General features: G+C 43.6%; 2 protein-coding genes across 4 annotated transcripts; both read left to right on the plus strand.

The window, feature by feature from the left end:
• The first annotated feature begins 643 nt into the window (after positions 1 to 643).
• Positions 644 to 6,415, plus strand: cenpu (centromere protein U). The gene is made up of 13 exons (XM_061685688.1): positions 644 to 916; positions 1,814 to 1,868; positions 2,073 to 2,151; positions 2,320 to 2,440; positions 2,956 to 3,019; positions 3,160 to 3,246; positions 3,328 to 3,388; positions 4,999 to 5,098; positions 5,218 to 5,296; positions 5,392 to 5,439; positions 5,657 to 5,718; positions 5,928 to 6,084; positions 6,172 to 6,415. Exons 1-13 carry the CDS (start codon positions 912 to 914, stop codon positions 6,289 to 6,291), a joined length of 1,038 nt encoding a protein of 345 aa, XP_061541672.1. The 5' UTR covers positions 644 to 911; the 3' UTR covers positions 6,292 to 6,415.
• A 155-nt stretch (positions 6,416 to 6,570) lies between these two features.
• On the plus strand, positions 6,571 to 12,728 carry casp3b (caspase 3, apoptosis-related cysteine peptidase b). Of its 3 annotated transcripts, none has more exons than XM_061685689.1 (7): positions 6,571 to 6,659; positions 7,600 to 7,688; positions 8,212 to 8,369; positions 9,232 to 9,360; positions 9,542 to 9,717; positions 11,689 to 11,809; positions 11,982 to 12,728. In XM_061685689.1, the coding sequence occupies exons 2-7, from the start codon at positions 7,612 to 7,614 to the stop codon at positions 12,209 to 12,211; spliced, it is 891 nt and encodes a 296-aa protein (XP_061541673.1). In that variant the 5' UTR covers positions 6,571 to 6,659; positions 7,600 to 7,611; the 3' UTR covers positions 12,212 to 12,728. The 3 variants fall into 3 exon arrangements, with proteins under 3 accessions (XP_061541673.1, XP_061541676.1, XP_061541674.1); XM_061685692.1 differs by having other exon boundaries at positions 12,029 to 12,114; XM_061685690.1 differs by lacking the exon at positions 6,571 to 6,659 and adding an exon at positions 7,104 to 7,451.
• The last annotated feature ends 132 nt before the right edge of the window (positions 12,729 to 12,860 follow it).

Here is a 12,860-nt window from a genome sequence, read left to right on the forward strand (position 1 = left end):
TAAATAAAAAATCATTAAACGAGTTGTCGGTGTTATTTTATGTAATTTGTACTTGCGCAGTTAAGTCATCGTTCCAAGTCGAACCCTTTTTATACACGGACGTCTGACTGTTCAGCACAGACTTGTATTAGTAGTTAGGACACGACCGTTTTGAGCTACATGCTGACGGCGAAGCTAAGCTAAAGAGGTCGAATTGTCAGCGCATTCTATGTGTGTGTGTGCGTACGGCAAGAATACCAAAAGACCAAGTTTACCGGTACATTGTGCTGCATACGGTGGCGTTAAACGGCGTACAAACGCGACAAGGGAACTGGGAGTCACTTTCACATGCAAAATATTATTTATACTAATTTATATTACGGTATGGTTTGCTTTTTAAAAAAAAAAATGTATTGACAACATACGCTTTGGCGTTGACAAAACGGTAAAGCTCATGAAAATCGATTGAGGAATAAGCAAGTTACGACTTAATTTCAGTGTCCGTGCATTGCCTTGTATCGGAACATCGACCTCCCCAACATGGCCGCTAGGCTGTTTCATTGCGCTGGCTAATCTAGCATTACATTTATGCGGAGCACAGTTACTGTTTCTCGTCGGACCCTTTTAGTTTTGACAAAATACCTTTTTTCAAAAGAACCTTACATCCTCACCAAAACTTCTGGACTTTCATTCTTCGTGCTGTTAACTGTCAGTCTCGCAGCATAAAACTCCCGTGTTGATATGTAATATTAGTGACATATTCCGTCAATTATGTGTTGGAGTTTCAAAGGCATTTTATTTGGTTAAAAAAAAAAAAAAAAAAAAACACACTCGTGTACTTTATATTAGGAATGGTACAACCCGGAACTTAAAATAATTAGCGGGACGGTTTTTCAGTTAGCAAACATCCGCGCTGTAGTTCCAACTCCGCGATGAGGTGAGGTGAATTTATGACTAACACGAACGTGGAGCTAATACCCCATTCGTGGTGGCAATTGGCGAGTACATACATAGATTAAACACGGCCTCGTATAACTACCAACGTCACATTTTTAGACTGCTACTGGTGAGGTTTTGTTGTTTTACGGTCGAATGCGTTCCCCAACTTAACGTCCCCATATTCGTCGTGTGTTTCACGTGAATTGAAGCTCTTTTTTTTCTCTCGAGGATTTAAAAAAAAAAAAAAAGATAAAAGAACCATCTTTTTAAGTTCCCCGGGGCCTCCTGAAATGTTTTTTTGTTGCCTCAGTTATTTTATAACTAAATGGAATGTGTAAAATGAATGACAAATTTCCCCCAAAATATTATATCGAATATGCATATTGATGTGCCTTATTGATTCAAAATGCAGCACTACAAAAAAAAAAAAAAAAAAAGTCAAATACAAACATAAAGGACCAGGACAAAGTGTAATGTAACTATTGTAGGAGCAGCAACAGATGCAGTACTGATACCAAGGTAGCCTTATTTCAACTGGTATCGGGTACTTGGGAAGGCTACCGATACCAGCCAACAATACTTAAGGCAAAAAAAATAACAATAATTTTATTGTTCCTGACAATAATCTGCGGTTTGACAAATGGGCGAATCACAGTTGTCTCTCGTTGTGTTCATTGAAATTGTATGTATTCAAAAAGTTGGTATCAGTATCTGTGAGTACCCAAGAGGAAATACTCGATTTGGTATCGGTCTGAAAGTAATTGGTCGCGATCATCCTTACCTCGAACTATCGGATTATTATTATTATTTTTTTTAACATTCGTATTTTCACCTTTGCCGTGTGAAGTGTCACTGAATAAAATGATAATGAAGGACCTCTGCCTTGCTTCCACAGTACCAGAAAGGGCAGAGGAGCCAAGGTGGTGCCCGCCAAACCAGTTGGCAACCAGGTGACCTCATCTTTTTTCACTGCGCTCCTCAGTATTTGCCAACCAAAATGCATTCACTATGTTGTCATAGTCATCCACCTCACCACTTGTCTTTTGTTGGAAAAATGTTAATAGATGCCCGTCATGAAATAGAAATAATAAATGCATGACTCAATATATATATGATGAAAGAAAATGTATTTTCCCCCTATGTTTGGCATCCAGAAAACCTCCCCGTTGGATTCTGACAACCAATCTACCATTGATAGTGCTATTTTCATTGAAGGGCTACAGCAAGAAAATGGTGAGTCTTTCAATGACAGGTCCATGTCACTATTGACACTTTAGTAAGCCTATCATGATCTGAGTTTTTGTCGGTATCCAGCAGTTGATTATTTCTGTTTTATTATTATTATTTTATTATCTGTTACAATGAATGTGAAAATGTCAAGGCTTTACCTGTGTTGCCTAGGTAACCCTCTGCACAGCACTGCCATCGAAGAAGATTTAAACGCACCCGTAATAGCCCAGACGACAAAAACTGGAGTGGGGAAGAACTTGACAGAGACCGTGAAAGAAACGGTCAAAACCAGGTAGGTTGTCCCATTGAAACCACTAAGGTATCATTCCAAATCATGATGTAAATAACAATTACACATTGAATGCCAAATCATCATAATAAAAAAATTATTAATAAAAAATATTTTTTGTCATATAAGTGTCCAGAAAAGGCCCCTCTGACAGCGACTTCTGTTTGACCCAGTTTTGTATCTGCCTTGTCCATATTTGGCTAAGACCACCCCCTTTCCTCTGATTGGTTGTCCCCGTGTAAAAGACTCACTTGTGAGAGAACGAGTTTATGTTGCCAGCGCTGGTTCGGGAGTGGAGAGGCAGGCGAAGGTCACGGCTAGTGACGTAGATAAGCGTGACACCACCATCGATTACAGATCACTGGTAGACCTCAAATTTGTTTTGATGTATTGTCACCCAAAAACCTTTATTGGCTGTACACGTCTCAAATTGGTCTCACAATTGTTTGACCAGCAAACCACGACACTTGAGAAGTTGCGACGTATTTGTAGTACTTAAAAGTGTGTCTCTCTTTAAGGCCTTTGAAGAAGGATCAAGCAAAGATAGGAAAGGCGAAGAGTGATTTGGCCAGTGATTCAAAGGTACCCGTCTCCCTAAAAGTATAGTGCGTACCATGCGCCACGTCTGTCGAACAAATAATGGATTTCGCTGAGTATTAATTTATCTGCAGTGTGGTTAACCAGAAGCTCATGCCACGGTGTTGCCAAATTTATGTGCTCAGGCTGAATCGGCATCTGGCCCGAGCTCCAAAAAGAACCGAAAGGAAGTCCTGTCCTCTGATGACGACACAGATGAGGACACAAGCTGGGTACGCTCTTGCCTCAGCTTTGCTGTTTTTCGGGAGTTAATTGTCGTGTTCTAATCTTGTGCTTAAATTTGCTTTATTTAGAAGCCAAGTCCAAAAAAAGCAAAAATGCTCAGTCTGGGGAGAACCAAAAACAAGTCCACAGGTAAGAAAGGGCAATGATTTAAAACCCCAGTTTCAAAGAATTGTTGGATATTGCGATTTTATAAATTTATGATATAATGATACCGCTTATATTTGGGATCCCCGAGGCGTTCCCAGGCCAGCCCGTTGACATATTCTTTCCAGCATGTCCTGAGTCATGGGTCTCCTCCCAGTGGAACGTGCCCGGAACACCTCACCAGGGAGGCGTCCAGGAGGCATCCTAATAAAATGCCCTAGCCACCTCATCTGGCTCCTCTGAATACAGAGGAGCAACAGCTCTACTCAGAGCCCCTGAGACCGAGCTTCTCACCCTATCTCGAAGGGAGAGCCCGGACACCCTGCGGAGAAAACTCATTTCGGGCCGCATGTATCCGGGATCTTGTTTTTTCGGTCACGACCCACAGCTCGAGACCATAGGTGAGGGTAGGAACGTGGATCGTCCGGTCAATTGAGAGCTTCGCCTTTCGGCTGAGCTCCTTTTTCACCACAACGGACCGCTACAAAGTCCGCATCACTGCAGACGCCGCACCGATCCGCCTGTCGATCTCCCGTTCCATTCTTCCCTCACTCGTGAACAAGAACCCAAAGACACTTGAACTCCTCCACTAGGGGCAGGCACTGAGGACCATGGTCTCAGACTCGGAGGTGCTGATTTTCATTCTAACCACTTCGCATCTCTGCTGTGAACCGCTCCATTGAGAGCTGGAGACCACGGCTTGATGAAGCCAACAGAATGACATCGTCTGCCAAAAAGCAGCGATGCAATATTGAGGTCACCAAACCGCACCCCCTCTATGCCTCTGCTGCACCTACAAATTCTGTCCATCAAAGTTATGTGCAGAATCGGTGACAAAGGGCAGCGCGGAGGAGTGTGATTTCCCCCTGTAGTTGGGACACACCCTCCGCAGGGGGACCACCACCCCAGTCTGCCAATCCAGAGGCACTGTCCCCGATGTCCACGCGATGTTGGAGAGGCGTGTCAACCAGGACACCCCAAGAACATCCAGGACGCCCCTGCTTTTTTCAGCAAGACAATGCCAAACCCCATTCTGCACGTGTTACAACAGCGTGGCTTCGTAGTAAGAGAGTGCGGGTACTCGACTCGCCTGCCCGCAGTCCAGACCTGTCTCCCATTGGAAATGTGTGGCGCATTAGGAAGCGTAAAATACGACAACGGAGACCCCAGACTGTTGAACGGCTGAAGCTGAACATCAAGCAAGAATGGGAAAGAATTTCCACCGACAACAGTTAGCGTCCTCAGTTCCCAAACGTTTATTGAATGTTGTTCAAAGAAAAGGTGACGTAACACAGCGGTAAACATGACCCTGTCGCAGCTTTTTTGGAACGTGTTGCAGCCATAAAATTCCAAGTTCATGATTATTTGCTCAAAACAATAAAGTTGATCAGTTTGAACATGAAATATCTTGTCTTTGTAGTGTATTCAATGAAATATAGGTTGAACATGATTTGCAAATCATTACATTCTGTTTTTAATTTATGTTTAACACAACGTCCCAACTTCATTGGAATTGGGGTTGTAGATTCGAGACGGGTATTTGTAATTGAATGATTTATTACATCTGTGTTCAATGCTTTCCTTGAACAAACCAGACAAGGTTGAAACAGAGAAGAAGAAAAGGCAGCAATCTCCGAGAGGAACAGAGTCGGAGGTGGTGTTGGAGGCCTTCCTCGATTTCTGTGATGAGTACAGGTACTTGGGAATTGCTCATGAAATGAGCAGTTTGGAGACTTGAAACCTTATCACACAAGTTCCTCAATTTTATGACAAAATTACGCGTGGCAAATATATTCACTCTGTGTCTTTTGTAGGGATTCCGTCGAGTCTAGAGCAGTCCAGCAGTCAATTGATTGTTTCTCCGACAATGTCAAGGAGCAACTCTTGGAAAAGGTCAGTGGACTTTCTGTCTTTTTGGGTGCTAAAGCAGGAGAAGCTGAAGCCGGAGTGCATTTTGTTGATTCTCCGGCGCTGCGATTTTCTTCCAGATTGCCGCATATAAGGAGCTCAAGGTTCTGAAACGGGAAAATGCCAAGGTAAGCAAGACAACGAGGCATATTTATTGGTTTCACAAGACGAGGAACAGTTGCATGACAGTAATTGCGCATCGGGTTCGAGCGTATCGCCGATTGCCTATTGTGATTATTCCCTTGGTTTCGGCGATGTTTTTGAATTAAAACCTCGGCAACTAGTCCTGTGAATGCCTTACAGGAACATTATTTTGCTGTTTTTACCCGTGTGTGTGTGTGTCAGGTTTGCTCCACTCTCCGTGCAAAGACACAGAGACTATTGGATGCCAAGGACGAGCTAATTAGGTGAGGCAACTATACGCTTTTCTACACAAAGTAGAATGTCCCAAGGTTTTTTTTTCTTGTTTTTTTTTTTTTTTCCCCCTCTCTCTCAAGTTCCTTAACGCTTGCAACAATAAAGATATGGATTACAAAAAAGTTCAGAGTGCGACGTCTCCCTCAGCAGCAACGCTTGTCTGACAGTGAATCAAGTAACCCTGCGTTTCGTCCAATAGCGCAGAGAGGCAACTCGGCCTGCTCCACAACGAGAAAGCCGACCTCGAACTCCGATTGCGAGATCTGCGAAGAAGCCGAGCCTTCCTCCGGGATATCCGAGATCTCAACAAAGTCTACCTCGACTACCGGCGCGCACATCCGAAAGAGAGAGAGACGGTATGAGTACACGCGTTTTGTGCGTTGTGAAGATGGCGTCGGCGCCCAGGGTGACGCACGTTATCCGTGATCTTCTTGCTCTTGCAGTACGGCGTATCCAGTTTGGCGGCTCTACTACTGGAGACCGAGCACATTCAAGGGGCAGAGCGCCAGCTGAGACTCATCAATAACAAACTGGAGGAAAAACTGAGGGGGAACGGCGAATAACGTGTTGCGCTGCACAGTCGTAACCCAACGCGCACATTTGGAGACTCAACATTCACGAACGCGTTCTTCTTGGTTAATAATGATAAATGCACCGCTGTTTACAAATGTCAAAATGGAGTGTGTTTCCGAAGTTCGGGCGGAAGCAGAGTATTTTGACGCTTCTGTTTCAAAACGCCGCGCGCTGCACTGACGCGCTCGTTGATTGGCTCCCCCTGTGGCCAATCGCGCGCGCCTCGAGTCCAAATGTTGCCCAATCGCTGGTGTGTTTCGGCAAGGTGTCCCGACGTGCAAGCGGCGTCTGATTGGCTGGGAGTTTCGGTTCGTGCCGGACTCGGCAGTCGGCAGAGCTCGCTCGCAAGTCGTGTCACGTAAGTCTGTGCTCCGGGAGCCGTCTTTCAAGTCCGCGTTTGTTTCACTTGTGGGGAATATGTCGCGTTGGTTGTTTCGCTCGCGTTTCATACCGCTTTGCTAAGCGTGTGGCGAAAACGCTCGCTTGTACTAATGGGCCACAGTGAGAGCATGGGAACTTGTAAGAAGTTTTTTTTTTTTCTTTTCTTTTTTCTTTTATTTGCTTCCTCCAGTCCTCCTCCTCCTCCTGCTGCTGGCTTCCGAGGAGGGCGCAGGGCAGACAAGCCTGCTGTTGCCCAAGACATTTGTCTGTATACAGTCGCGCACTTCGTTTGTCCGAGCAAAGGTCTTTCGATCTTTCATTCGCTACCCGGCAACATGATCAGATACACGAGTTTATTGTTTTACAAGAATTGGGGGGGGGGGGGGGCGGGTAATATCCAAATGTGTTGTGTGTATAATATATATATATATATATATATATATATATATGTGTGTGTGTGTATGTGTGTTCGGTTAGAATGTGGTGTTTTTTTTTTAATTTTTTTTATTGCATTTGAATATTTCCTCGCTTTTCCAGAAATGAAAGTAACTTTTGTGAACTGAAGAATGTTTAAAAAAAAAAAAAAAAAAAAACCACCGCATTCTAACCCAACACACACACACACACAAAGGGTTGATGTTTAATATAAAATTGTTCTGACATGTCCCACGAATTCAACCAAGCAGGAGTTTGCACATACTCCCATCCCCTCTTTCACAGCAGCAAGGCGCTTTTACTGAAATGTGCAAGTGATTGACTTCGACTCAAGGCAGATATTTTATTTTTATTTTAAGCAATGTTTGTATTTGTAGTCTGTTTTGAATGAATGTACTATGTTCAAGAGTTTGTCATCCTGCAAAGGAAGGAATTTATGTATTTTATATATTCACATTTTCCCTGCCTCTTCTGTATTAAAGTCTGAAGAAAACATGGCTGAAACAGGAGATGCTCATTGTGTGGCAGTGGCTGAGGACACTTTGGATGCCTTCAACCTGTTTTCAAAGAGGTACATATTCTGCACCCTAATTCTCTGCAGGCATGGGTGACTTTTAAAAGTAGGGTAAGGAAATATCTACCTATCCATCCATCCATTTTCTGAGCCGCTTCTCCTCACGAGGGTCGCGGGCGTGCCGGAGCCTATCCCAGCTGTCATCGGGGAGGAGGCGGGGTACACCCGGAACTGTTTGCCAGCCAATCGCGGGGCACGTTTAAACAAACAACCGTTCGCCCTCACAGTCACACCTCCGGGGCAATTTAGTCCCGTAGGTGGACCTTCTGTGTAAATCAAGCTACGATGTCACGCTTGGTACAATAAAAGATTGTCAAATGAACAACGTACACGTTTATTTACCGTTTGGGGTTTGAGTCATGGAAAAAACAGCTGCTGTACTCAGTCAGCTGTAGTCATTCGGTCTGACAAAACCATGCGATTGGTTCGCTGAGCCGCCAAATCGAGTTGAAGGGAGCATTTGAGTTGAAAGCTGCGGAGCAGGTTTCTCAATTTGTGACTGACTGCGGGCCTTTTTCAGGAAGAATCCATCAAATGCAGAGAGTAAGCGAGCTGAGGAAACCGACTCGCTACCCTTCAGCAAGGCGTCAGCCTGCAACCCGTATCACTACAAGATGGACTACCCGCACATGGGACTCTGCCTGATTATCAACAATAAGAACTTCGACAGCAGCACAAGTAAATACGCCCGTTCAACCTGCCTGGTGGACAATTGTGTACACGGCTGTCCAATTCAGTTCATAGCCACTTTGACAAATGTCTGTGGGCCAACATTTTTGTTTTGTTTGTTTGTCAGGCAACCAATTAGTAAGTAATTTCCCCAAACTGTCAGGCCTTTTTTTTTTTTTTTTTCCCCTCCCTGAGCTAATGCTTTCAACATAACAAACGCGTGTGCTTCTCACAAGTGGGTCTTCTACACGGCGGCAAGCAATCAGAGGAAAGGGGGACGGTCTTAGCCAAATATGGACAAAGCGAATACAATACTCGGTCAAACAGAAGTAGCTGTCAGATGGGATTTTTCTGGACACTTGTATGAGCAACCCAAGCTATTGTTATTTTTTTTTAAATTATGAAATTGACACTTTAATACTAAATCCATGTTAGTCACGCTAGGGAGGTCAAAATAACCAAAAAACAGGACCTTTAAGAAAAGGCAGCGAGTGCTTTTGCACACTATAATAAGTTGTTGGAATTTTTTTCCATACATTTCGGCCATAGCTTCAATATGATCTAAGGATCAGCTGATTGGATTTGGATCATGACCTGGCTCTGTAGATTGCTCAAAGTCCCGATTTAGTCGTCGGACTCTTTATTTTGTGCCATGCCTTGTTTGATATGAGCAGCTTGCAACGTATGAGGGTTTTCACCGCTCAGTGTTTCACTGGCTTTATCGAGAAGCCGACTGGGACCGAGTAATGACTGCAATCTTCCGCTTAGCATTGTCAGAAATGACAGAATTGTCAACGTGTGGAGGAGGATCCGTACGTTCAGTCCTGAAGAAACCCCGTGCCTCGTGGTTTCATAATGCGTATGTCTCCAGGGATGAGCACTCGTAACGGGACGGACGTCGACGCTGCTTTTGCCATGAAGACTTTTTCTGGGCTTGGTTACACTCTGAAAATGGCCACTGATCAGACTGTAAAGCAGATGAAGAGTCTCATGCTAAGTGGTAATTGAGTTTTAATTATTTCAGTTCTTACTCTGTCATCAGTATAAGTCTCATATGAATTTTGAGTATTGAGTGCTGCCATATAAATCCCAAAACAAAAGCGTTTTTTAATTTTGTTTTAAACGATGTAAGTCGGAAAGAAGGTGGGTTAAGTCACTGCCGTGTTTCTTTTTGTCTGCAGTATCCCAAGAGGACCACAGCAAGAGTGCATCGTTTGTGTGCGTGTTGCTGAGTCACGGCGAAGAGGGTGTGATTTATGGGACCGATGGATTTGAAATGCTTGAAAACCTGACAAAACCTTTTAAAGGGCATCGCTGCAGGTCTCTGGTGGGAAAGCCAAAGCTGTTCTTTATACAGGTTAGTTAATAGAAGTCTAAAAGAAGGACACTCATTTGCAACAGAACACCCCCCCCCCCCCCCCCCGACCGTTGGTCCAAATTACAACCGTCTTTTAAATAATTTGTGATACTTATTTAGTTTTTTCTCAAATGTGAAAAAATCTAAACTAAATAAACAAGATTTGAACAAAGAAAACAAATAAAAAAATATATATATAAAATATTTGGAGCAGTAAGAAGTAAAACTCGTACCTCTTCCGTATTATCCTATAGAACAGGTGTCCCCAACCACTGGTCTGCGGACCAGTACTGGGCCGCAGAGGGAAAAAAATGACCAATTGAGATCATTTCTGTTGTATCGCAATTCGCGTGTCAGTGTGTTTTATTTTGAAAATTGACCAGTTCTTCACAATTGACACGTCGAGACCGCACAGAACGCTTTCCGTTTCCGGCTAACGGCGGCGGAGCTCAAAGAACGAAACCGTTTCATAAACTAATTCAGTTCATTACATTGACTGAAAAGATTTGTTCTTTTGAACGAAATGTTCGCGAGCGAAACAACACGATATCAGGAGTCCTACTTTAAATAAGGGTTTAGGCAACAGTTAACGCTCACGCACCAAGTCCGCCCTGATACAGATACAGTCGTAGGTTTCTGCTCAACACGGGCAGGACTGCAACGTACTTTTACGGAGTTAAGTGTCTACTTTCATTGAGGAGCTACGGAACTGCAGTCTGGTCTGGCTGCCTACCGTATTTTCACGACCATAAGGCGCACTTAAAAGTGTGAAATTTTCTCCAAAATGGACGGGGCGCTTTATAATGCGGCGTGCCTTATGTCTGCACCGAGTTCCAAAATCTATAAGTGTTGTTATGTGATGAGCGCTCCGCTTGACTGACTGGGAGCATTTCCTGCCGACACGCTGCTTATACAGAGGAAAAGCTGACGTGGCTGAAGACCGCATGCGGACGTTAAAGGGGGGAGTGTGCGCGTGAAGGAGGACGCTAAAGGCACGCCCCCTAGTAGGTATATAGCGCCGGTATGTACATTGCGCAAAACATCGGTTTGGCTAAGGACCCCCGAAAATGTCACCGACGAAGAGACGCTCTAACGAAGCACAGTTTAAACTGCAAGCTATCAGTTACGCGGAGGAACGTGGGACTCGAGCAGCCGCGAGAGAATTCAAGATCAACGAATCTATATATACATATCTTCACAGTATTCGAATTTTTTGAGTCCCTGATTTTGTGGGTTTCATGAGCTGGAAGTCCAAATTATGTAAAAATCAACACACTTGAAATAGTTTAAATTGTAATCACTGGTGGTGTAGTGGTACACTCGCCTGACTTTGGTGCGGGCGGCGTGGGTTCAGTTCCCCCTCAGTGACGGTGTGAATGTGAGTGCGAATGGTAGTCCGTGTCTAGATGTGCCCTGCGACTGACTGGCGACCAGTTCAGGGTGTCGTTTAGCTTTTGGAATGGAATAATGGAAATAAAGAAACTTTTCCATGATATTTACATTTTCTGGGGAAAAGGGTTTGTATTTTGAGTCTCGTGGTAAGATTCACGACGGGTGTCAACCTTCAGATTCCATAGTTTGTGATAAAATCTGGTCAAAGTGACTTTTATCGATTTTTAGGATGGTATGTTTTTGAGTCTCTGCCCACTCATCAAGTGTGAAATTAAACTTAAAACAAAACTTTGAACTGTCTATTTCTGGGAAAAAAATGGTTTCAGCAAGCCATTCTGCACTTTTCAGCCCTACCGGAACGATAGTCTCCAGTAATGCCACAAAATGTATCGCTTCGTGGCTTCTTTTGCAATGTACGTCTCAAATGTACAATGCACGTCTCAAATTTAAAGTACTGTTGTTACTCAAATGTATACAACACATTCATTACGGAAGATTTCATTTTGCTTGACTTAAAAAAAAAAAAAAAAAAAAAAAAAAAAAAAAAAACTTAAAAAACTAAATCTGTGTGTGTTTCAGGCATGCCGTGGCTCAGAACTGGATGAGGGGACCAGCATCCAAACCGACAGCGTGGTGGAGCAAACGTCAGAGAGAATTCCTGTGGAGGCCGACTTCTTGTATGCCTATTCCACAGCTCCAGGTAACCTGCGTTATGCTACAAAAGTCATCGCAACAACATTTGGGCTAAGACGTTTTCTGAATAGAGTGTCAAAATATTCCGAGTCATGCGACATCGAAACATCGAATGTCGTGACACGATGCTTCATGGCGAGGGATGAGGACCAATCCTAACGATGAAAATGATCTAACAGGCTATTACTCATGGAGGAACACCCAAAATGGTTCTTGGTTCATGCAGGCACTGTGTGAGCTGTTGCATCGTTTCAAAGGAGAATTGGAACTGATGCAGATCATGACTCGGGTCAACCACAAGGTGGCGATGCACTTCGAATCCAGCTCCAACCTTCCCGGTTTCACCGGCAAGAAGCAGATTCCCTGCATTGTCTCGATGTTAACCAAAGACCTTTACTTCCCTAAATGAACTGATACTGATATAGTGTGAACATTACAGAGCAGTGGCAAAAAAAATAAAAAATTAGGCCATGAACTCGAGCACTATCAAAATGCTTCTGCATTTTCATTTTAACCTAGTTTGTCTTTTTACAACAATTTGTGCTTTCAAGGAAAATTAGTGGTGTATTCTGTTCCCCCCCCCCCGTCACTGTCCAGTTTGAACATTTCACAACACAATTTAAAGAACTTGCATTAGGATCCCAATAGAGTGAGTCAAGGGTTTTTATTTTAAGTGTGGGGGGGGGGCACAAGTGGTGGTGGATATAAGGTCTTTAAAACAAATCTTGTGCAATTCCTTTATGTAGCTATGACGACGACATGCCGTTTTCACACACAAAAGTGTCTGGCAACACATTCTCTCAGTTTCCAAACCTGTGCTGTCCAATAAAATGTTTGAAATGTATTTTCTGTGCTCCAGACAAATCGTGCATTAATAACTGAAAAAAACAAAAATAAAGACGTGCGAAAGACGACTTGATTACTTTCATGACTCGCCGCTCTTTTTTTTTTTGTATCCTGCATTACATTTATACTGCTAGTTTGGAGATGGCCCCTTCCTGTTCCAACATGTCTGTGCATCAGTGCACAAATCAAGGTTGATAAAGACGCAGATGAGA

The sequence above is a fragment of the Phycodurus eques genome, chromosome 9 (assembly GCF_024500275.1).
Source record: "Phycodurus eques isolate BA_2022a chromosome 9, UOR_Pequ_1.1, whole genome shotgun sequence".
Taxonomy (NCBI): Eukaryota; Metazoa; Chordata; class Actinopteri; order Syngnathiformes; family Syngnathidae; genus Phycodurus; species Phycodurus eques.

Coding starts and splice junctions, on each gene's coding strand:
- cenpu (XM_061685688.1), top strand. Junction 3,020..3,159: donor ATTTGGCCAGTGATTCAAAG/GTACCCGTCTCC, acceptor TTATGTGCTCAG/GCTGAATCGGCATCTGGCCC. Junction 6,085..6,171: donor ATCCGAAAGAGAGAGAGACG/GTATGAGTACAC, acceptor TTGCTCTTGCAG/TACGGCGTATCCAGTTTGGC.
- casp3b (XM_061685689.1), top strand. CDS start 7,612: ATGGCTGAAACAGGAGATGCTCATTGTGTGGCAGTGGCTGAGGACACT. Junction 9,361..9,541: donor GAAGAGTCTCATGCTAAGTG/GTAATTGAGTTT, acceptor TTTTGTCTGCAG/TATCCCAAGAGGACCACAGC. Junction 9,718..11,688: donor CAAAGCTGTTCTTTATACAG/GTTAGTTAATAG, acceptor TGTGTGTTTCAG/GCATGCCGTGGCTCAGAACT.